The sequence below is a fragment of the Cariama cristata genome, unplaced genomic scaffold (genome assembly GCF_000690535.1).
Source record: "Cariama cristata isolate BGI_N322 unplaced genomic scaffold, ASM69053v1 scaffold4787, whole genome shotgun sequence".
NCBI classification, from domain to species: domain Eukaryota; kingdom Metazoa; phylum Chordata; class Aves; order Cariamiformes; family Cariamidae; genus Cariama; species Cariama cristata.
Window position 1 is genome coordinate 11832 of NW_009625939.1, and position 26041 is coordinate 37872.

The 26041-nt window shown below is 39.3% G+C and overlaps 1 protein-coding gene across 1 annotated transcript in view; it reads right to left on the bottom strand.

Annotated features, from left to right (window-relative positions):
- Positions 1-8991: 8991 nt before the first annotated feature.
- Positions 8992-26041, bottom strand: part of FNIP2 (folliculin interacting protein 2) — a 32551-nt gene continuing 15501 nt past the window's right edge. The window contains exons 10-18 of the mRNA XM_009703794.1: positions 23122-23323; positions 22456-22544; positions 21448-21594; positions 21158-21327; positions 16458-17775; positions 15528-15684; positions 14165-14365; positions 10343-10458; positions 8992-9070 (exon numbers count right to left, since the gene is read on the bottom strand). Coding sequence (XP_009702096.1) covers positions 8992-9070; positions 10343-10458; positions 14165-14365; positions 15528-15684; positions 16458-17775; positions 21158-21327; positions 21448-21594; positions 22456-22544; positions 23122-23323 — 2479 coding nt within the window. The remainder of the gene's footprint in view (positions 9071-10342; positions 10459-14164; positions 14366-15527; positions 15685-16457; positions 17776-21157; positions 21328-21447; positions 21595-22455; positions 22545-23121; positions 23324-26041) is intronic.

Consider the following 26041-nt stretch of genomic DNA (forward strand, 5'->3'; position numbering starts at 1 on the left):
GAAAAGGGAGATATATGCATCCCCCCCACACCAGCTTGGCCGGTAGGACTATGCAATGACAAAGGCATTATTTTAGGACTCAGAAGACCAGGTACTAACCTTCGCCGCAGCCTCCCCGCATACTTTTGGCCAATTGCCTCATCCTTCGGTAATGAACAGCGGTAATTACCAGAATGCTGAGAAAACAAACAGGAGCTGATTTGATGCTGAGCCACAGACACAGGGTGAAAATTCCTGACCTGCCACCAGCCAAGCTTAATCAAGAATTAGGAATGGTTAATCAGTGTGGTTAACTCTGCATGGTACTGCGATTAAGATGTGTTAGAGTGACTAGAGACACGTTCAGTGAATCCAGAGATGATCTCAGTATTGCCGCATAGTACTGTACTACGCTGACAAGCCATGCTGTCGGGATGCTCAGTGCTTTACATCATCGCAGAGTGTGTAAAACCGTGTTTAACTCGAGCAAGTCCTCCACACCATAAAGTTCACAGTCGTGTTTCAACCTCAACTACAACACAACCCAGCTCAGCGTCACAGCTCCGAGAAGGGCAGCGGTGTGTGCGCTGGCAGCTAACCATCAAACTATTGGAAGGGTTACAAAGCAAAGGGTATGCTGATGCTGCCACAGACTTCACCGCAGACTGCCAACAAGCTCACCTGTGTGCAAAATTGCAGTTTTCTTTTGTCGGGGAAAAGTGATACTCAGCACCCAGATGACCTGCAGATGCAGTTTGCCGCTCAGGTTCACCAGGACAGTGATTTCCAGGGATCCCTGCTTCAAGCACTTTGCTTCCCGGAGTGGGACCACCCAGCTCTCGGCTCTCTGACCAGACCAAGGTCTGAAATCTCCTCAGCACAAATCACAAAGTTCATACGGCTTTCTCTGGGGCTGGCGGAGCACTTGCTGGCCACAAAAATAGACATATGGAAAAAGCTTCGTATATTTAGAAGAGAGAATATGAATCTGAAAAAAAAACAAGGGGAGGAGGTGGCAGGCCAACTTCCCTGTAAAGTTTAATATGTAGAAGAAAAGAGAGAATACGAATCTGAAAAGAAACAAGGGGAGGAGGCAGCAGGCCAACTTCCCTGTAAAGTTTAATATCATCCCAGAGGCGAACTAGTTCGATTAGGTCCTTAGCAGCAACGTAGTTTAAAAGCCACGAGGCTGAGGACAGAAAGCCTTCTGAAGAGGAGAACAGCGTTCTTGAATTACCACCTTCCTTGTTGATCAAGAGCGTAGGGACTCACACCTGGGAAGCCACCAGGTCTTCTTTGGAGCTTATTTAATTCAAGCCTATAATAACGCACAGCTACTCCTCCAACCACTCCCACTAGCCACCGAATTACGTATGACGCTCAGGATTTATTTAGCAACATTACAAACGGGCTTCGCATCTTTTCCTTTTGGTGTCTACCCACTACCGAGCAACAGGAGAGACTACGGCATTCTTGTGGGAAGGAAATGGCACACGGAAAACCAGAGGCGACTGTCCGCCTTCAGGGTGTAGCCACGGCTAGGTCTAACACCAATGGTTTAAATACCAGAGGCCTGACAAATTCGTTTGAAACATTGGTGTCTAAGTTCTGTCCCCAGCTGTACTGCCCTGACACAGACCAGTTCATCGCTCGCTTTGGCAACACCACCAGGTAGGCACGCAGAGGACCCTGCTCCACAAGCCTTCGGATTCAGTCACCCTTTCACATTAGGGACATCAAACCCTTACAGGAGACTGCCAGAAGTGCAATTATGGTAACAAAAGAAGAAAAAAAAAAGTTAGCTTCCCCTCAGCACTAACTCTGTTTTTGTTTTATCCCCCTGCCAGGCAGCTCGCTCCCTATATTCTTGAACAAGGCGGCTGCAACGCAAGGGCCAGGCCGTTCTTCATCCACGCACCAAACGGGCTGCAATGATTCTGGCATCTTAGGCACCTCTGCTTCCCAAATCAAAAAATACGGTATATTTTCTCTATTACAAACAAACCTGAAGAATTAAAGCGCTTGCACCACGACCGTAGTGTCCTTACAAGAGCCAAGTCCCTTACAGAGGGCAGGAGGAGCCGATGGTTTGGAAATGTGATATTTAATTTCACGTTGCTCATGGTGCGGCCGTGTTTCAAGGTCAAAAAAGTTGCACGTTCTAGGGAATCACAAATAGTTAAACAAAAAAAATGCTTAATTCAAAACCCCTATATTTTTCATATCTAAAGTGAACAATTTTAGGAGACTCATCCACCTTAAGGCCAATGAGGCCTGTGCAGATTTAAAAAAAAAAAAAAGTGATACAATACTGTAGAAAACAAAAAATGAAAACGTTTATGTGACACTAAAGCACAGAAAAGAGGAGAAAACTCCCCAGGCTCATTTTTGCCTAAGGAAAAAAGATGATGTAGTAAAATAAAGCTAAAATGGTAGTTAAAGTTAAGGACCTATTTGAAACAAATTTTGTTATATGCGGGGTTAGAATTCAATCCAATCAAAGGAAAAACATTTTTGCGAGCCAAATATCCCAGCCCTTGACCCCACAGGACTCTTCTTACCAGACAGCACCACCACTCCCTGGGAAGATCTCAAGCAGACCTAAGCACCACTTTGTCTTTCCACATCCGCAAACAATTCTGTGCCCGTAGGAGTGGGAGATTTCTTCCTTGGTGGGAAACTCCTCCTTCAGGGGTCTGCTCTCTCTCAAACACCGTTTTGTCAGATCACAGTGGAATCTCTCCTGTAGCTCCAAACGGAAGAAATCCAGTTTATGAGACTATATTTATTTTTACGTGCTTGACCATCACTCCGAAGTCCTTTGGCCTTGTGTTGACCTGTAGGATTTCAAGACAGACTACTACTCTACTTGCACTGCTTAAACTCTTTTAGCTTTGGGATCGTGCCAGACAGACAACCGACTGCAACTATTATAAGAGTCATTTTCCAGCATGTGGATTACTAGCATGTGGCCACTTAGGCTAATTTTATATGGGATCAGAAGCCTTACAGGTCACAGTCTCATGGTTTGCCACTCAGTTGCAGGTTTTGTATGTTCAGTTGTGCTCTCTTCAACCGTGTAGGTACAGAAACCCAAAGAATACGGTGCATGGATGATTAGCAGAAAGCTTTTACATGGCTTTTTCATTTAGAGAGAAAAGGAGGAAGAAAGACTAGCATGATTTTGGCACAAGACTTAGTTACTTTGTGATATAATTTGTGTTTACTTACGCCTGCTGTAGCCTTGAACTCCTCTTTACATATGAGGAGAATCTCTTCATCAGTTCTGTGATCCTCCTTGCCATTTATTTAAGAGGAAAAATGATTAAATTAGTTGTTCACCATAATACTTGTATTATTCCAAGTCACATCTTTTGAACAAATCATTGAATTTGTCTGTAGAGTTCCAGAGTTTTTCAAACCTAGGCATTATTTTCTTTTTTGCAGCTGTCAGTTCTAAGCACTCCTTGGCAGCCCTATCAGCCATATCATGTAAGTATTTATTATTACAGGTCTCCACCCTTTTCCAGTGCTTGGCCATTTTATACCGGTCAGTCTGTGCATCTGCCTCTTGCTAACCTGCCACAGTCCCTATCATATGAATTCTGAGAGACATTGGCTAAGCGGCCTTTAGAAAAAAGTTAAATCAGTTGACATGACCAACAGCTTAACTACAATTTTTTAAAAATAGTCAGAGCAGAGGAGCTTACGAAGCCCAAGTGGAAGCCCAGGGTGCTGCCCGGCACAAACCGCTGAGCCAGCCCGACGGCCCATGAGTACCAAAGACATCAGCAGCTGGAGCAATCTCGCTCCTTTTCTCTCTTCTTCCTAGCTGAGGGGTTCCCTTGCCCTTACACTAGCACTTACTGGAGCCAAAATCAACTTGTTAACCCAGCAGACAACCATCAGCAGCTTTTCTTTAGCAAAAGTGATTCAACAAGCAACAGAGCAAGCCACAGCATAAGCAACTTTTGGATGCAGCTGGTACGACAGGAGGAAAGACCAGACAGGGTAAGAGGTCTTCCCCTTGTTATAGGGATTAGTTATTAAATCGTTTCAAGTCTTCTCCTGAAAAGTAGAGACTTAGAAAGAGGGAGGTAGCTACGCAATCTCGCAAAAAGAAAGCTGAAGTGAGGTTACAGCTCACCACAGCACCATCATTTGATGTACTTTTCACACTAAAATACCCTTTCATTCTCCTAAACGCCAAATTCGGTTAACCCCTATGACAGGTCACCATTTGTGCAGGAGTACTAACAGCAGCACAAATTACACAGGAGTCATAGTAGACAACGCAAAAGACATTTCTCCTTATTTCAAATGTGTGCACACAAGCATTTAGCACCTTTGAGCATGAGAAAATAAGTAGATTTATTTCCAAATGCTCCAGAGTTGGTAATTACTACAGCCAGACCAGAAAGCCAGAGGCTGTATTCAGAGCACTTTAAAAAGTCCTTGATGCCAAAGGTCCCGGGTTTTTATTTCCAATCCTTGTTAACCTTACCAACAAGCAAACCTCAAACATTTCCAGTCTACAGGTAAGAAGTGCTTACATCCTGTAAATCAGACTATACCTCAGACCTGTCCAAAGATGTTCAGCGTAATTACAGTTGATCATCTCTTCTCTATTTTTATATTGTAAATATGGACTTTCCAGTAAGCTGCAGAACACTAAATAGAAATGCAGGTCATGGAGAGTTTGACACACATTGAAGACCTCTATTTCAAACTAATTCACGTTAAGTCCATTAAGCAATTCATAATCTAGTAGACACAAGGCGTCACTCATTCCTGTCAGGTTGGGTAATTTTTAGAATTGGATACATTAGGTAATAGCAACACATTTTTCAGACACCTCTTTTTGTATGCCTTTGAGCTAAGTGCCAGCCACACAGATGCGTGGAACCTCTGCAGAACCTATTCCAAAAGTCAGTGTCTTCACTTTCCATTATTTTTTGCTGTTAGTTTTCACACTATAAGAGCTCTTGTTTTATATATATATAATATATATATATGGTAAAGCTTCCAAAGATGCTAATAGCGTTCAATCAGGTTCCAAATTTTGTGACGCCTTCCTGTTAGACATTTCTTGCAACACTTACTGACTCCACTAATGGGTTATCGGATGTCCATGCTCTATTAGATCTCAGCTACAACAACAAGAACAGCTATTTCAGAAGTAAGTTTTAAAAAGGAAGATACCAAATACCACTTACATTCATTTCAGAAAGTTTATTGCACCAAATGCCGCAAAGAAACAGACCAAAGTGATAGCATACATAAACAACTATAAGAAAAAAAAACCCCACCATGTAGTTTGACATTGGTATTCAGTCATTCCTAAAAAGTCTATGCTCTCCAAACATGCAATAGCAACACACAGTTTTTTCTACTATGGAAAAACCTGCTATGTATGTCAAATTAGCCCACTTGGCCTCAAAAAAAACCAAACCAACAAACAAAACAAAAGTCGAGAGTATATTCAGCAGTTCAGACTCAATTTTGATTTGGGTCCTTTTAAGTGAAGTAGAAATTATACTTGAGGGATAAGTGATCATTTTGTGTAAACTTTATATACAAGAGTTTGGTGTGTCTGAAAAGGGTTTTTGACTTTAAGAGTAAAGACGCATAATAGTAGGGAGTGGGGAAGATCAATCTATAACTCTGGAGGATGCCATTAGCAATGGGAACTACAGAATCGGTGTCGTCTTTGTTTCTTTTGGGCAGAAGAAAGTTGTATATGTTAGTACTTAAATTAGAATGTTTAGATCTTGGAATAATTTGTGGTTAAAGCATTAATTTAGATTAAATACTACAGTTTAGCAGTTCATTCCTCCCCTCTGTGTACGAAGGTTTAGTTTTGCCCAAAAAAAAAGCATACATTCTTCAAATTGCACTGTGTAAACTGCATTTATGTGGGATTTTGGAAAGACTGTGCACTCCCACTTAACCAAGAAAGTATGTATTTAAGTTTACAAAAAACCTACATAATACTGATAAAAACAACTTTGGAATATTTCAAAATTAAGCTACATTATCAATTTTAAACACATCTGTACATTCATATCACTTTTCACCCTATTAAAATAAAACCAGAAACATGCCCTAAAGATGTCTAACAACACATCTGTAAATACTTACTGCTCTGTCATGCCGTACGAATTTACATAAACAGCAAGATGCTACCAAAACCAAGTTAAAGACTTAGAGTCAAAAAAAGCCCTAGAAGGTGGAATCCTGTCAACTGAGGTAGTACATTTGGCAGAGGGGAAAAATATGTATTTAGCTTTCTTTACTCTAAAGCCTTTTAAAGGTAATAAAACCAGCTTTCATTTTGGATTTTCTTTCCCCCAAAACTAAAACTGCGAGAACAAGATAGTTCATAATGTAATTTCTGAAGAGCAGCAAAATGTTAGAGAAAGCAGCAAGAACTATACAGTTTTAGCCTGGTCTGAAGAAAATCCAAGTGCCTTTGACCATCAACTCACATGCCACCCCTAGGTTAATTTGATGTCTTGCCAAAAAGCAGATTTTTATTTTTTTTTTAAATAGCTGATGTAGTAAAATCAGGTATTACTGATCATGGTATTAGTCTTGAAATCACTGAATGTTGGCTGACCTTTGACTTCCTTAGTACACTCTATGGTAACAAAAGCACATATTTCTATGTTAGCACATTATTTCTCTGAAGAATTGTCAGACTCTGTTCAGATGAAAACCCAACTAATACTTTGAGAGAACTAGAACTGAATTTTAATGAACTCAGCTACTATTTAAGAGTGACGTGAAATAGAAAAAGTACATGAGGATTTCTATATACACTTAGGGAAGCAATTTCATAATCTTACATGCTCACGCACACATTCTCCATCACAGGGGTAGTTTAGGAATATGTGATTTGCTCTATGGTTCTTACTTTGTCTTAACCTTGTGGAACAGAGAATGATATCTGCTAACAGCTATATGCAGAGGTAAGTTTACTTTCCAGCAGATAGAAGGATTCACAGACCAAAAACACGAGAACTTTGCTTAACTATAAGCAGTAGAAGAAAACCTGAACCGTAGAAAGATTTTGGCCTTTTTAGGCAGAATACTAGGGACAAGTATGAAAATGCGATAAAAGAAACATCTGGAATGTCAGATCAAAAACCCAGCATATAAGGAACAGCTTTAGTAGCATTGTATCAGAATATTAAGCATCCCTCCACTTGGAAACAACCTCTCTTCACAGTAGGTCAGTCTACCTATTTCCCTCAAAAAGCAACACAAGGTTAATCAAAACCCCTCCCAATCACATTTAAACAACTCACAATATGCACATTTCATTATTTCATATCATTGAAAGTTTACTGTAGAAAAGTCCAAACATCAAGGTAGTAGGAAATAAAAACACTTTTAATAAAAGTGTGTCCCTTCAGTGTTAAAAATCTGTAATCACCAACGAGGAGAACTCAAAACCGGTGACCAGGAGTTTCTTAGAATTCACTACTTCCAAGCAACTGTGTTGCCAGCAATTTGCTTGCAAGCTGACCATTTCAGACACCTCATTCATGCTGGCTCACAACAGAACAGTCCAACACTGAGTTTTCTGTTTCTTTAAGAATGTTTGTTTTGATCCTTTGTTCTCTCCTCAGTCTGGTCCATAGTTTCATATCCAGCTTAACAGTGCTTTATGCAAAAAAAAGTAATTTTTTTTTTTTACATTCATGTTATCAACCACATGAAAACAGTAAAATACAAAATTTTATTTTTCTTTCTAGAAACACAGAAGGCCAGTATCAACTGGTGGAGAAGTAGTTTCTGGTCTCAGAGTAGTTAACCTATTAAGGAAAGGCACCCGGATGATAGTTCAAGATTTCTGTAGAATCAAAAAGGGTAATTGCAAACATTCATAGTAATAGCAAATATTGGGGTTTGCCCCCTACATTTCATTTTACTTCAAACAATGCTCCTCTCTTATTCCTACTTAGTGACAACCAGTAGTTGGAAAAAAGTAATACTTTTGACTAAAGGTTTGGTGGGGGGCTGTTTGTTGTCTTCTGTTTCCCCAATAAGATTGTCTTCAGTTTGTGCCAATTGCTTGGTGTACGTGCGCACAGAGACGCGCTGACAGCACTGGTATCATACAGAAGTTGGTCAAATTCATACTCCTCGGAGATAGTACTACTTGATGACACCAAGACACAGGTTTAGTTCTCAGGACTACAGTCATACAGAAACTCAAAAGAGTTATTGAAGTTGCATCAGCAACAAATGTAAACTTGTAGCAGAAATTCCATAAGGCTTTCCCACAAAATCCCTATCTCAGAAGTCTATTCCATTCTATTCCTAGCCACGGGCTCATTTGAATGCCTCCTCATTAAAACAGAAGCAGCCACAGCTTTCTTAACCTCTTGTCCTTAAAGGGAAAAGTCACATCACCTCACGCACACCTCCATTCCCACTGAACATTTGGCTGCTGAATCCAGGTTCCTTGTTCTGAGCCCATCGCTTCTACTATACAAAATCATGCGTATGATCTGCAAGAAAATCATGTCCTATCTAATACACTTGTGTATAGGAATGCTATATACATAGTTTACAGCTCCTCCTCCTCCCCAGCAAAGAAACATACACCACACCACATTCACAAGCGTAGTTATGAAACACACTTGTTCTTTTAACTGTTACTTCATGGTTTAGAGCAGCATTTTGGATGGCAGCTCCTGGTCTGCCACATAGTGTTAATTTTTGTCCTTTGAATAAAAACAAAATGCAAGGACGCAGTCACTTTCTTGATTTAAGTCAGAAGTGAGATTGTAAGAAAAACCTGAATGCCTCTTATGTTATGTAAACTGAAGTCCTCCGATAAAACATCTGGTTGAAATGAGAATCGGAAGGTGGTAGAATGTACAGTCATCACCTGCTTTCCTCAGTGTTCCCCTTTACCAGCATTTGGCACCTCTGTTCTTCATTCAACTTTCCCATTCTCTTTACTTTACTTTAAGGGAACGACTATCCTGAGATTTCAATCTATAAGAGTATTTGAGCAACATACGGGGAATGAGTACTTGCTATAGCAGCCAACAAAGGCAAGTCATTGGATTCAATCCTAGAAATTAAAACAAACAAACAAAAAAGAGATAGACTTTAAAATATACAGTCACCTTCACAAAAGAAGATAAACACAAGAAGAAACTTTTCATCCACTTTAAAGAAACTAGAAGTGTCTTGCTATAGCTGAGTTCATCGTTTAATTATTATTGCCATTACTCATAACATACCAGTAAAAGTAGGTAATAATGTTTAAACCCAAGAAGTATGCTACCATTTAAGTCAAAAGATAGCAGCATTACATTTTATGGTATGTAATGTTTTGTGGTTTAAAGAAAAACTTTTATTTATTTGCTAAACCATAAGCCTTAGCTTGTAGTCTTACCAGTCAGCAGGCATCAGTAAGCCCCGTTTAAGAAAGTACTAAACATCAGTTTATGGAAGACTGTGCCTTTCATGTTTTGAATGTAACTCAGTTCACCATATAGCACCACTTTCTTACCAAAAATGACCAAAAAGCTGGAATTATTAATTATTACACAGTAAGACAGTACCAGGAATGTCTCTCAAATGCAATGGCTGGTTTCCAACCATTTCCAAATGTAAAGTTCCTCAGATGCCAGGATGTATGTATATATTTATATATATTTATAGGCATATACACACACCGAGAAAAGTGCTTATTTCAGGGTTTCACTATTTACAGCTACATTTCTCAATATGAAATCTTGAACAGTCTAGATAAAGATAAATTAAGTTTTACCTACAGTGCTAAAAACCATCTTCTTGGAAATGTGTATTCACTTCTTCCCCCTTCCCCCTCTTCTGCTGTCAGCGGGTACATCCATAAAGGTTGTAGGTACCAATTCAGTACTATGATTAGCAGACAGCTGCCAAACAGGACACCTATCTGTTTTCCTACATCTGCTTTTTGAGACCCTCTCTTCCCTCAAGATACCACTGCACCACCTAACCTTCCAAAAACTTCAAGTGTTTGTTGGGATGAAGTTTTCATTAAAGGAGACAAAGACAGGAAGAGTGCCTATGAGAGTGTGGATAACCTCCTAAATGACCAAAATCCAAACTTTCTTCATTCTGAAGACTTAAGAATGACAAGCAATTTGTTCTTGCTGTAGAATTGAGTCTCCTCCTGATTTCTGGATGGCTCAATAGAACCCATTTTTATATTTTATTAGGCACACGAAACAGGAGAGTGCTAAATTTAAAGAAGCAAGTCCTTGTGGGAACAAGATGTCAACACTCAAACTGGAAAGTAAAATAACTGCCCCAAGTTTTGCCATTGGTTAAGACCGATACCTGCAATACTCACCCCAATACAATTCCTAGTTCTTTTACATGTACTCTTGTATGTCCTCGCAGATATTCTGAAAGCATTTTGCTTTTGAGATACATCTCTTGCAGTCTATCCTCAAGATGCATTATGCACTGTAAACACAGACCAAAAACCTCAGAACGGCTTTAGCAATCGCATGCAAATTTTTCCAGAAACAAGCATATAATTTTAGCTTTTATCTCAGCTAGAACATCTTTCAAACTAAACCTCCACTCCAAAATCAAGAAGAGGCAATCGGTTTTGTTACAGCTGTGCTAGCAACATTAAAAGTTGCACTACTCCCTCAAAGGGGAACCCCCTCATAGAATTGGTGCGTTCCAGCTTTCTTGGGCAGCAAGGTTGTCGCACAAACTGCACATCTATTTTCCACTCACGTCAGCCACAGTGTTTCTGCTGACTTTAAAATAGTTTTAACTAGGTTCAAAGATACTCAAGACATCTTACTAAGAATCAAACCAGAACAGCTGGATCAAGATGTCTTTGTTCTAAGTCAGTACTATTTTTTCCCGAAAGACTCAGTTTATACAACAGTTCCTAAAACTAGCTCTAGGAATCTTGCCATTCAAGAAACTAAGACTCAAGAAGTGCAAGACACCATTATCTTACTTATCATATAATTATAGCTCTTTTGTTCATTACTTTACTGTAGAAGATAGGTTCTGAATCCTTTTTAGGCATTTGTTTTTATCAGTCCTAGGTACTTCTAATGTAAAATTGCTTAAACATTTGATGCTGCTTGCCAAAAAGGTAATAGTTCAAGTTGAAATACCAATTTAATCACTCCCCTTTTCTTTCAGCAGTAGCATGCTAGAAATGCATATTATTTTTAAATACAGTCGTGTGATGCACAGTAATTTCTCATACACCAACTGCAGGAGAGCAGATGCACCTTTGCTTCAAAGAGAGAGGGGATTTATTTTGGTAAGACAAGCTCAGTAGGTAGGATGTCTTCACAAGGTGAGTAGGTAGGACGTCTTATCAGGTATTTTGTTCTAGGACAAAAGGTACATTCAATTTGATATATTCCTTCTTTCCACAGCGATGACCACTTCAAAAAAGGTAAATTAGTTCAGCTCTTAAACTTCAGGATATGAAAGCAGGAAGCGCACGCAGAACCTCACGTTATCAAATGTATAATCATCTGGCAGGTGTAGACAGCAATTAGAAACAGTAGCAGCAAATAGCTTCAGGCCATTGTCCTATGTACTTTTCAAGTTGAATGAAAATCCTAAGTATTAAAAATGAGATCCTGTGAAACCAGTTTTGCTAATGAAAAAATAATGAGCAAAAGACAGACTCATGCTTGTAGGTAGCCTACCACCTATTTTTCTGATGGTCTGGAGCAAGATGAAGATTTTTAATGATTCTCTGACCTTATATCAGGTCTTAATCATGGAAGACAAAGAGGCATTTTAAAAAAATGTGCTACACAGTAGCAGAATAAGATCACTGCCACCAGTGGAGGAAAGGCAAAAGCTTTTTGAGAGCAGTTTGATCTATTTGCTTCAAGCAAGTTTTCACTCAAGTCATTATAATCATAACACTTCTGATTCTAGCTGAAAGGGAAACATTCTTATCTTTCCCATTGCAGGTAACCCTAATGCAAAAAGCCTGTGAGCACTTCCTCAGTGTTCATGGGAGCGTGCAGCTGATTCTCAAAGTAGCAGTTCGATATATTTCAAGTCCAGTACTTGTGCTAAAGGATTACGGATTTTTATTATTTTTTTCTTTTTAAAGTTGAGGGAGTAAGGAAGAATTCCAGATTATTCTAAAAAAGAGATTCTTTATAGAAGATTATCTGCTCCTCCTGAATGCCAGCAAAGAATCAAAAGACATTTTTCCCCATAAGCTTGGTACGTGAATTTATTTGGTTCAAAATGTCTACAAGTCTTTTTTTTTGTTAGCTTCCTCTGCAGCTTTTCTCATTGACTAAATGGAAAAAAAAGTCAAGTCACTTCTAAAAATAGAAAAGTAGCTTAAAATGAGTTTAAAGGTGCAGGTAAAACTTTGGACATATTGCTGGTATGCAGTAGTTGCGATCATCACTTCCCTTTCACCCTGACAAAGCTCTCTGCAGTACGGTTACCAGCCTGAAGTGCCACAACAAAGATACTACCACTTGCCTTTCATCTGGTCCCAAGCTAGGTTTTGGGCTTTGTTGTACCACAAAAAAACCAAAAATTTTATTCATCTAAACACTAACTGCACGTAAAGAAACGTGCACTCCTAAAGGAAACTTCGAACATACTGCATTATGCTTTTCTCTGATCAATATTAGTACATATGTTTTTTGTCAAAATTTAAATCCATAGAATCACTGTGATAAAAAAGTGACACTTCTCCCCCTAGAGTTTAGTGGAACATTTAACTTACATGCACCAATGGTTCTGTTTTAGCAAAGAGCGGTAAAATCCACTGACAGAGGGATCAAAGCGTCTCTAACGTGGATTATAGAAAATTTACAAACTGCTAGCACTGTCACTTAACTTTTTGCAAGAAAAAGGAAACAAAAAAACCTCTAAAACCTTTTCACCTCCAAACCCCTCCCACACCACAGAAAGCATACAGACATCGCATACACAAACCCCAAGGCAACATTGGAAAGAACACTTCAGTTGCAGAATCAACTATTCCGTTTAAAACTATTCAGAATTTAAGGCGTTACTGTGCAAGTGTTCAGATATAATTTTAACCAAAGTTGCACATTTTTCAATATCCAGAGACAACATTGACAATGTACCCACATATTTTGTCTAGCACTTGACTTGAAGAACTTAGCGTAATCAATGCCACTAATTTAATCCAAAACAGTGCTGACTAATACTATTTACAGCTGTTAGTGTTTAGCTCTATGTTCCTCTTCCATTTATTAGCAGAGTCATTACACAGGCTTCCTACAAAGTTTCTCAAGGATATCTGCTGCAGGACAAACCAATTGTGTTAACTGAAAAAGGGGTGACTACTGAAAAAAAACCCACCCAAACCACCCCATCTCCCCTTACCTACAATCATGAGTTAAAAACTGTACTATAATTACCACCATCAGACTTGTAGGTAATTTTGCTGTAATCTGCAAAACCCAGCATTACTCATTTGCTCTGATGAACTCCACTACTAATGAGGACTGGAAAGGATGCTGTGGGATAGGGAGTATGCAATATGACAATGTAACATCCCCTGCTCCAACCCTCTCGGCCCCAGGTGTTTTCAGGTTTCAGTCTCCTCCCAGCAATCCTATGGAGACATCGGCAAAGCTATCTGAGCCAGTACTTGCTGACAGGGCTGGCTAAAATACACATAAAACAGAAGGGTCAGGTAAACACACACAGGCACAATTATTTGGGGAGGAGAGAGAAGTGGCATCCACTGCGTGGGGTTGGATAGAAAGCCTGAGAATAGAAAGTCATATGCTAGAAACAGGTTTGGATAGATAGAAGCCTCAACAATGTAAAGAGTAGAGAAGTGTGGAAATTGTACAAACAAAAAAAATAAAAGCCAAATTTAAGAGTCCTAATCATAAACATATGAGGACTACGCTAGAATTGCCTACATAACTTTAGTTTTGGCATATGTATTTTGGAGTAGTTAACTTTAAACTGATCTATTAGATGTAAATTACAGATACACCAGTATCTGTTACTGGACCGTAGCATGCATTTTTTGGAATATGTTGTACCAATTCTGCATTATTTCAGGCATTAGTTCATTGGTACAGCAACATGGTGTACAAAACTCTGCATTTGCTATCTAAGCTAAGCAATTTTCATTAGCTTCAGTCTTCAGTAAAGAAATACTTACAAAGTCAGCTGGGACGTTGAGTTTGTAAAGCTGTAAAATAGACTGCAATAAACTGGATACTTGACTGGAAACCAAAACATCCTTGCCTAACTTCATATTGTCCATCATCTTTCTCTGGCTTGTAGCTACTTGTACGTTCCATTTATCTGTGTCTGCAATAATGCAGACAGCTTCTGCTATGGGCTCATCTAGCACTGGATGCTGCAACAGATACAAAATACAAACATTATGTGACATTTTCATATACATTTCCACAACTTAGTTTGAGGTTCCACTTTTATTCACACTGAGGCAAAGAATGAGAAAGTGATCCAATGAATGCTTTTGTCCAATAGGAAATCAAGGGCATCTCAAGAATGAGAAGGAATACCAACTTCAGTGACAGTTTACGTTCAGCAACATCGGGTCAGTCAAGTCTTAACTGCCAACTTGATCAAGGCATTTAATTTTGTTTAAGTAGCACTTCAAAATCACTACTCCAATATTTTTTTCTTCAAGTATTCCACCTTCCCTGAAAAGATTACTGATTCAGTGACGGTGAAAGTATATTTAATGTTTCAGAGATGCGTGAGATATTTCACTATGCACAATCAAGGCAGGGCATGTATGAAGAGACAGTATCGTATTAGACCAATCTGATGTTGTTAAAGAAGCTACATACACACACATCACTGTTTCCGATAGTACATTAACTCATTCCAGCAGGATGATTCTTAATTGCTATAGAGAGAAGCTGCTGACAATTGCTAGGTAAACATCTAAAATTGCATACTAAGGTCACACAGTTACTTTAGTGAAAGTTAGTTATAAAGTAATTACATAACTTAGTAGTACCTAAAGCAGAGTAAGAACATAGCAAAGTTCTTACCTAGAGACAATTACTTTCTGTAGTCAGTCATTTCTGCTACAGTCTAGTATCATAGAGGCCTCCACAAGACTTCATCTCCCTTGAAATACATGCCAGTAAGTGGCAAAACAAAACGTTTCAACTTGCATATCATTTTTATGAAATATAGATAATTCTGTATGGTATTGTGATGGAGAAGAGAAGCAATTTGTGGTTTGTTGTTTTTTTTTTTTTCTTCCCCCCCCTTGTTTGTAACTTAAAGTTGCAAACAATTTTCCTTGTGTTTATCTCTGAAGAGAAGCTTAAGAGAGTATAAAGGAAAGCATATGTGATTCTGCTGTGACCAGGCTTTGCACACAATGAATTAAGGGCTTACATCTTTCAAGGAGGAAAAACATGTCAAGTGTGGCTGTTAAGAACAGGCAAACAGAAAGAAACCTATTCAAAGGACCTGCTTCTGTAGATCTCAGTAATACCACAACACCTACTATGACTGAGAACAGTCCTATAACTCACATGCATTGCATGAAGTAGGTCAGCTAGTAGACACTGCTTGAGTTTTTCATCATTATTTATTCCATGCAGCACGAGATCAGGTATATATGAATGACAGTAACCACCTAGAAGTGATCTTCCAAAATTTTTCACGCATTGACTGCTGATTGTATTTGACCTGAAACACAAATACAAAGCAGGTAAGATTCTTGCTTGACAAACTGCATTCCAAATTTACATGAATGCAAAGTTTGGTTTACCACCCCTACTTCTGCTGCGAATATTCATCAACAATTGTACTCAAAACAGAGTAAAACCAATTACTGGTGCTCTTTGAAACAATGATTTTAAAAGCTGAACTTTAACAATGTATTGATTCTTTCAAATTTAGGAAAAGGCAAATCTACATGTATTAGAGCTTGTGTATGAGCTCCCAGTTCTGCAGCTAACAGATTTGCTACATTTGAATTTTCTCCAACTCAGTCCAAGAAGCAAACTCTTTCTAGCTACGTACCTTAAGCATCAGCAAGCTCCATATGCACCTGTAAAGCTCAAATGTTTTCAAATAGTATGCCCTCATTTATTTCAAATCTGTCTTTGATTTGCCAAATATGTCAAATCTTAAGTTACCAGTTTAAGCAAAGTTGCTCGTCCTCAGATGTTCTGTCTACATTAAATGTTTCAGGTAGTTCATACAAAAAAAGTTTGATCACTTCTTATTAGACACTTGAAGAACACCTTTGTCGCAAAACTTCACTACCTAAACCTGCTCTGTCTTGGTTTTCTTTTTGCCATTTACAAGAAACCTAACCACATCAGTGCCTGTTATGGATTTGTTTGCAAGGAACTTAGTCAAGATCCCAGAGGATTTCAGACTTGAAACCCTGAAATCTCTAAAGTAGCAACAGCTTTTGACTCCATTTAGTTCTAAATTAATTTAAACTTCTTTACCTTGGTAAAGGAAGTTCCACTTCTGCAAACTCTTCGAGTCTTTTGCTGACATTATCGTGATGCACTTCGTCAGGGACACAACAATCACCTTCTTCATCACTGGCTCCAAGAGCACTGTCTGAACTCTCGTTCCTTGGAATGTCCCCTTCAACTCTGAAGGAGATTTTCCTTGCAGCATCCCCATAGGGGACATCTTTAGCACCTACTTTAGGGGAATCCTGTTTGACAGCAGAACCTACTTCTATGCAGCCAGGGGAATACTTCTCTAGATTGCCAGAGCATAAAGTTCTAGTTTCTTTCAGGCTTGGCAATTTTACAGTTTCTATGTTATCTGTGGGCAAGAGTGGTTTACCAGATATTGTGTTTGCTAAATTCATTTCAGTTCCTTTACTTTCCATATGTTGGTTAAGTATACTCTCCTTCCCCTCACAAGGTGGGATTTGTACATAACAAACACTATGTTTACGGAAGGGTATAAAGGCAGCTTCACAACTTTCTTTTTGATTCTGGGAAGCATCCACAGTCAGTTTTGTAGAATTCGAGGCACAATGTATCACTTCTGGATTTTTTCTGAATGCCTTCAGATTTTCTTCCATTTCTCTTCTATGAGTTTCTAAGTCTGACTCTGGTGATGCAGAACTTCCAATCTGAAAGGTGACTTTTTCTAAGTGTGAACTCCTGTGGCCAGACCTTTCAGGACAAGGTAAGGCAGACGACCTACTAGAAAATTGGTTTTCCACTTTTCTCTCATTCTGGTTCTTGTTCTTCTTTATATCCATTAAATCCTCCAATTTAGATGCCTCTTCAAAGTGGTAGGACATGATCCCTGTATCAGTGACAGTTCTTTTCCTACCGTCAGCTGCTCCTTTACAGAAACTGCTAGTTAGACAGTCAACAGATGCTTCGGAGTTCTGACTGGCCTTTCCTATTGTTTCTCTCTTTTCGCTTGAAGAGGCTGGGACAGCATGAGTGCTTTCTGGGTCATGAACCCACTCTGCAATACTATTGTTCTTACTTCCATCATTCTTTGGAGGTAGGATTGGAGGCACAAGAGCAGGCTCATTTTTAACAGTGACAACCACATAATCAGACTCTTCTACCTCTCCCTTTTCTAGTGCAGTTGTGATCTTGCTTCCATTTAGAACTTGCTCTCCTTCCCCAGCCTTCTCACTCCATGTCAGCTGATTTTCCTGCAGCTCAGAGCACCGAATGAAGTAAGTTAGAACATAGAGCAAGCGCTGCACCAATTCCTTGCGTTTTCCAACAATTACAGTTCGAGTCAATCTAACAGGAGAGCCTATGGCACCGTAGAGATCACCTATACAAGAAAACAAAAGTTTCACATGCTTACGTTTGGTTGTAATATAAGCTATACCGTTTAAATTCAACACATTTTGAAACAGCATTTACTATGGACACAAATCAGAGTTATTTTCTTTCAGTGAGTTCATAAAAGTTTAAAACAAAGAATAACAAAAGAAGTCCCCTAGCACTACTTATACCTGGTTTTTGTCCAGGAGAATTTTGGTGTTTTTGTGAGGGATTAGCTGCGATTACTCAGTTTCTTTCTGTCCAAAGCCACTAAGGTTTTTATTTACATGATGCTTACAAGATATTACCACTTAGAAATTTGACACAACAGGGGGGTGAAGAGGAATATAGATCCAGCTAAGCTCTGAGGCCAGCTATACTATTTTCTATTTTTCTACTCATTTTCTTTCACATCGAAGGAATTCTGTTTTATTGCAGTCACTTTTTTCTGTTAAACACATGAATTTTCATCCAGATAAAATCTAAATTATCTTTTTCAGGACTAACATATCAAAAAAAGCAAAAAAGAATTCAATATTAGCTTAATAAACAAGGTTCTGAAAAGAGAGGCATGTAACTATCTTACTGGGCAAGGCACATGCATTTCTATGTACCTGGAGTCAATCTCACCAATACGAGCATCTATCTTTGGCAGAGTGGGGTGGAGAACAGAAAAATACGTTCACTACTTAAAATACAACTGTAATATGAAAGGTAGGCACCACAACATAATCTGAGTCCCCCCAAGAACTGCTTACTTGCTAGCTTATTTATCCTGAAGAGTTGCTGTTTTAATAGAATTAAGGTCATACATATCCTACTTTCAACATACTTGTTTGGGAGAGTGGTAACTATTTTCCAGCTGCCTATAATCCTCTATCAGCTGAAGGGTTTCTACTCCAAAGTTCTGGGAGATGTAAACATAGATAGCCAACAAGTGAATGTTCACATGCTCTATCAGACAAAGATGGGTTAACTCAAGAAATGTCTATTACCAGGTTGAGTTAACCCAGTTGTCTTCACCAGACATCCGTCAGAGAACACCCACTAAGTTGTCTTTGCCTAACCAAACTATGGCTGATATTAGAAGCAGATGGGACACAACCACCAAAAGCTCAATTTTCTTTAGCCACCAAAAGCATTCACCTTGAAAGCAGGCTTCTCTGGCTTGAGGTTTTATCAGCTACCTGCTAATCTACTAGATTGTTTCAAGTGCTAAGTCCTTGCTCAGGGCTGCTCAAAAATTCTGGACTGAGTTTGTCACCAGGATTTTGTATTAGATCTCAAGAAGCAACACTAAATGAAAGTTATAATCAGAGCTTCAGGAAGGTTTCTACCAAGAGCAACAGGAGTTCTGGTTTCAACATGAGGAGACTAGAACAGCAAAAAGAACCCCAAACACCACATTTATGCCCAGTTTCCTCTTCACCATACAGAACATAAAAGGAATAAGGCTCCTGACTCCACTCCTGCAACACAAGGATCAATGAGACAGTAATTCCACTGCCAATATCCGCCTTTTCCCACGATGCCAGCGACACACTGGAGAGGCTGCTGTGTGCTGGCATCAGTGTCCTGTCCTCTCCCAGTTAAGAACACCCTTGCAAACAGTCCCATAGCCTAACATGCCAGCAAATTCATTCCTCGGTAATGGAAAGTGGGCTTCAGACTACTTAGCTAAAATTAACCTCAATGCCTGGTGGGCCACAAGAACTAGCAATTTGGAATGGAAATGGGAAGCTATCTTTTTACTTTCCAGTTGAGTACAGTTGCTATGGAAATCAAATTCATGTTCATTTGCACAAATGACTTTTATATAAAACCATGACTAATAAGAGAGTACAAAAAGTTAAAATTGTGGTCTTCAAAACATACTAATGCCTACTGTTAAGTCTGTTCAATTGAAGCTGATGTTTAAGAGACAGTATTATGTCTTCCTGGCAGTGGTACTTACAGTCATATCAGTATGTAATTGTAAATGATATGTAATATGTAGTGAAAACATAGGTCTGAAGGTGCAAAGTCAAGTACATCAATATCCTTTCCTTAATAAAAAGTCATTTCCATTTTACAGCACTAAGCCACATGATTTTTTTTATCCCCCTGCCACCTCTTCTAAGGAAGGAGACCAGCAGAGGGCAACATCTTACTTTCATTATCAGTTCCTGCAACCACCTGATAATGGCTTTTGGGCTTTCTAAGAAGCAAACAAAAACCAGAAAGCATTTTGAGTTCAGGCACTGAGAACTTGGCTAGGCCAATGCTAGTAGCAATATAGAGCCTGGGAAGGCGAGAAGAGAAACAGATTCTTGACTAGTCACCAGCGGTGGCTCCTGGGAGTGACCACAAGAGCTACTGCCGATCTTACATCTCCAGTCCAGCTGGTTTTTATAACTCCAGGCTTGGCTCCATCCTCAACACCCTGAGCAAGCTTTTATTTTCCCCTCCAAGTCTAATCCATTACTCCTCTGCATAACATTTTAAAGACATCCTAAAACAGGAAACACTTCTACTACAACTACATGGCCAAGGTAGCAATTCTTAGTTTCATAAAGATTGCTGAGAATAATAAACATAACTGAGACAATTAACGAGAAACACAACCAGTAGCACAAAGTCACATTGTTGCTTTAGTGCACATGTGTGTTATTTTACATGGCAGTAAAGAATATCGGTTACAGTTAAGGTCGATTTGATGTCAGACTCACAGCTGCTGCCAAGAAGAGGAGGAATTTTCAAGGATTTACCACTGGCAGAGTTATTCTCTCAGTTCTCACTCACCTACTCATTTGACAGCAGTTATTTAGTCCCCTGTATCACGATAACTTATAAGCTATAAAAATATTTGTCAGAGAACAGCCTGAGGAGCTGGGCACAGAAAGAAAATCTTGGCCCAAGCCCACTCAGGTAACTGAATGAATGGAGGTACTGCCAGTTGCCAGACTTGTATTCTGTTGCTTTGGTGTCCATCCTAGCTCTGTGAGAAAGAGATAAAAGGAGGTGGCCAGGGCAGTTTCAACTACGAAGGGCCTCCAAGGCCCAGAGAATTCCTCTCAATCCAGTCTGTTCCCTCTTGCTCTTCCCAAACTGCTCAGATCGTTCACAGTACTTGCACCATCTTAATACTTCTATACCAAGTTACTTAACCAGGCAGCGTAACAGAGGATCATGAGGGACAGAGGAAAAAAGCAGAGCACTCAGGTTATGCAAACAGGGCTCCGAATGCTCTGTTTAATCAGGCACAAGGCATCTCTTGGTAGCTCTGCCCAGCTTACAGCAAGGCAAATCAGCAAATATGATCCGGATCACAAGTAGCTCTTAGATAAGAGGAGTAGATGCAGGAAAGTGCTAATTATAAAGATGCCCGAAGCTTTCCATTTCCTACTGACCAAGTTGTGCCCAGAGAGGGTTATATGGATGGGATTTTGCCAGCATGTTCACAGACTGTGATGTGCGCTTCTCAGAAAAGGCCTTTATGGGAGGATGGTCAACCGGCATTACTGTTGGGACCCAAGCCAGATGATATGTCAGCACCGCGGTTAACAAAGCAGCAAAGAACCTAGGAAAAAGAATATGACCAAAGTAACATCAAAAGAATATCCCATTAAGTGCTTTAACATATCCACATGCATTGGGAAGCACACAAGTTTTTAAGAAAAAGGGGGTGGGGGAAGCTCACTGATTTTTGTTGATCTGTTCTATCAGAAACGTAAATTCTTTAAGAAAACGCTGGCATAGCTGATTCTTCTCCAGGGTGCTGGACATCATATTAAGCCACACAGGCTCTGAAATCCTTGGAACAGAATATAGGTTCCAGATGGTAACTCTGCTCAAAGAAAATTCCCAAAAAGTACGTGTTAACACACACATATTTCAATCTTGCAAATACAAGTAGCCCCTTTCTTCTTCTATTGTCCACTGATTTTTATTTATTTTTTGTAAGATCTAGGAGACTAAACAAACTGGGAGAGTTTTTACTCTTCCAGTAATTACTAGTGTCCCAGAACACTAGTCTGTTTAATTCAGTGTACCAGTAATTTAGTGTCTTCATATGAATTACATATTTTTCTTCCCTTCCTTGCATTCCCCTGTGTATTTGTGTCCAGAGAACTGATTCAGAAATAATTTTGGGGATGGGGGGGATAGAACCCATTCTATCCATTGCAGTGATTCAATTCCGCATTCCAGACATTACAGAAACTCCATCTCACCAAAGCCGCCTCTCTCTCTCCTGGGTTGCCTTTCTTGGCCCCTGGCCATTCCTTCCTCTCTTAGGTACCAAAAAAGAGAGCCTCTGACAGCAACTTACTTGTCAGTTATACTGTCCAGCATCTAGGGCTAGGAGTAGATAACTCATCTGCCTGAATACAACAATCGATCCACTCGTCTGCACCGGCATCAGCAGAAGCCAACTCTTGATGAGATCTTAAAGACTTTAATTGACAGTCCCAGGTACAGGTTACTGCAACAGAATTACTTTTACACTCATTCCGAAAATGGCTGAGCTGGTTTCGCTACAGTTTTCTGAAAACATTTACCCAATACCCAAGACAGAAAATTCATTCACACTAACTTCAAGACTAAGTTACAAGACCCTGCATTCAGTTGCTTATAACTGGAAGTGACAAATATCTTTACAGGGGCATAAGAAGAGCTCTCCTTGTAATTCAGAATTCCATCAACTCACCTGAATTCTCCCAGGGCATCCATGACACGGCTGATATAAACCTGCACTCTTTGGCTGGATTCTGCTATTTTTCTACATGAGATCATGGCCTTGATTAAGAGTTAAAGACACAAAACAGCTTCTTAAAGAATTTGCATTCTTCATCTTTTTAAGTTTCTTTAACATGTCAAAATAATTAAGATCTAGCTCCAGCGCTATACAGCCACTCAGGACAGCAATATCTGCCAACCTCCCTCCACCCCATGAGAGACCAACCCTTAAGACTAGACATGGGGAGAGACGAGAACATTTTTGAGAGACTAAGGGGAAAACAGCAACAAACATTTTGTCTCTCAGTCACTGCACGAAAGGATAGAATACCATCATTGCCACAGTCTCCAGGGAGTCAAGAAAACCTCACAGTGAAATATTGTGAGAAGGAATGAAAACGGAAAACCACCCATAGCATAAACCCCTCCATTCTCATTCTGACTAGAAAAGAAACCACACCTCTTTTTCAGCAAATGCTGAATTCCTACACTGGGCTCAGGCTCAAGACTACATGTTTAAGAAGGGAGGGAAGCTTGAAACCACGTACCTTCTCCCACTCTTCATCTATCAAATTCTACAATATTTCATTCTGTTTGACACTTATGTTTCTACCTTAAGCCAAACTGTATTCTGTACCTTTTCTATTGCGTATTTCAGCTTGTTCATGTGAGATTCAAAAAGAGGAAAGTGAGAGAAAAAGAAATCCTGGAAGTTTCTCTGTGCTTCTTCTTTTTCAGGCAGAGAAAAGATTATGCTGATTGCAATTTTTTTCCTCCGAACCATTGCAGGATTGGAGCTGCAGCTTTCATCAGCCATACTAAACATTTCTTCAGTGGACCTGTAAGACAGATTTGTTAGGACAGTTACCTATGTACTGAGAGGTAATTCATCTTCTATCCTTATCTGTCTATAGAGTAGGAAGTAATTCATTCTTAGGTGTCCTTTGACTGACTACATAAGACTTCGCTATCACCTGTCTCTGAACAGAGAACACCCAACATTTTGATGGATAAGACCTATGTTTGCTCAGATAGGAGGATGGCAATCTGCAAAGAGCCCAGCTCCTAAAGTAGCGTGAATGCTTTCCTCTGAAACAGAGCTACTACAAAATCCCTCCTTCTGGATTTATCTTTAAGGGAGATTAAGAAAAGGGAATGGAGAACAACACACAATATCATTAGCAAAAAAGGTTAAAGGTAATTTCAGAGCTGTGAACTGCATCCAGCACTCAAGCTCCTGCCTAGGTGCTCAGCAGTATTGAATCTGTATTGCTGCTCATGAGGGAAGCTGGGAAACACGCTACCTATACCATTCCAGCATCTTAAGATGAGTATTTTAAGGCATTTAAAATGGAAAGTTTTATTTCGCATGGTTAAATGAAGACAAAATGTCACCATCTTAGTAATTACTGTGAAAACGCACACTTAACAGCTACAAATACACATGTCTAGCTCAAAGTTGGATATATTTCAGCTTTAAACTGCACTGTTTTCTGCTAAAAAAACCAACAAAAACCAACACAAAAACCCAAACAAACTGTGGCTATTTTACAGCCATTATTTCCCCAAGTTCTGTTTATGCACTTGACAGTTCTGCCACATTTCTTTCAACAGTTATGCCACTTTTCAATATTACACATGGGTTGATACTGGGATCAGTACTGCTCAATATCTTCATTATCAGCCTGGCCTGTGGATCGAAACACACCTTCAGTGAGTTTGCAGATGATGCCAAATGGGGGGAAAATGGTCAATACACCAGAGGGCACTGTCCAGAGAGGCTGTGGAATTCCCATCCTTGGAGATTTTCAGGACTCAATTAGACAAATTCCACAGGAACCTGATCTAAATTCCAAGCTAGTCCTTTGCACAGGCAACCGATTTGGGTGATATCCACGAGTCTCAACCCAGCATAAGTTTTTCGGTGTTTATACATAAGGGTGGCAATCCCCTCACCCTGTTCCTCCGTAAATACTTGCATTGCAGTGCTAGATATTGATGTTGCTGGATTTACAGAACTATTGTTTTTTTTCTTGCTTAAAGTTTTTTGATCAATTTCACTGAAAAAACATCTTTAAAAAGTATATACACCAATAAGTAAAATAGTATGGTCAAAATGTCTTTTGGAAAGAATTTTAATTGAATAATGGCTTTTAATCCACTGAGAAATTATATGGGGAGAAGAACAGACAAGAAAGCCATTAGAATGCAAATGGAGACATTCAGAGCAGCAGCTCATATGGAAATAACTTGGTTTAGGAGTTTCTTTGTAAATTAAGACTGCAGTATCAGTGAATGGTAGTTAAAAGCTCGAAGGCTTTTCATATCAGAATTATCTTGAAATGAAGCCTGTGGCATTTATAGACCACTATGAAGCAATTAACAAAAGGAAAGCCTGATTGCTAAGCATTCAAAGTTCATTCTAAAAATAAGTGGTTTACAGTTTAATTGGTTTGACAAAGTTAAATATACAAAAGTTTCTCATCATAGAGGTAAGAGTCCAGGATTACAGGAAAAAACACAATAAAACCCCAACAAAAACAGCTTGTGGGAAACCAGAGTTCAAGACAAAAACATAACCTCATTTGAACTTCAGGAACTTGCATGCAGAGACAGAAATTCCCAAGGAAGTTGGGAAAGGATGGTCAGTCAGCATCTAAGAAACATCACAGGCTTTTCTACTGCTTCCCAGGAATAGAAATTGAAGAATTTAGGTCTGAGAGAGAAGCCTTTTCAACAAAGCTGCTAATCTAGCTTGCCTGCCAAGTGACTACATGGAGCTCCAGCTAGACATTTCATTTTCTTTGAGCTACTGGCCTAAAACATCAGTCACAGAGACTGTAGAATCTTGGCTGTACAAACTGAAGTGCAAACTCTGCTGTCACCGAAGTATTCAACCAGAAGCCCACTGTTTCTCTAGCAAGTAATCAGAAAACAAGTATCTGAAGAGGTTTTTTGGCTTGGAAAGAACTGCAATTCAAGAGTAGTTCTAGATAGTGGAAATAATAATGTCTTGTTTCCAATATCTTTCCCCAGCATAGATTCTCCAATGTGGAAGAAACACAACCTACTCCTTGCAGTGAACAAGCAGCCCAAAAAGGCTACTTTCTTCTAAACAATTTGTTACTTTCATAACACTTTGAGGAAATTTCTATTTGTGAAGCTTTGGCTACTTCTTAAACTGGGCTGAAATTATCTTATTTACCCCTAAACATTTTAACTTTTTTGCATACACTGCTCTCAGCCTTATTTCTTTAGAAAACTAAGCTAAAAAGTAATTTGGTTTACTGAAAGTTAAATGTTTTACTAGTTTATTCTCAACTGCAAGCATGATTTAGAAAGCATGACTACTACATTAGCATCACTGCACAATTCTTCATGTTGAAAATGATTCAGTAAGAGTATACAGGAAAAAGCTTCAAGTGTTGATACTAAGGAAAGAAGTCTTTTTGAAAAGGTTTTGGTTTTGTTTTTTACTGACCACATATTTTAACTGGCAGCTTTTAAGCTTTTCCTACTTGAAAACAGTGAAGAGGGAGAGAGGCCAAACAGCAGGA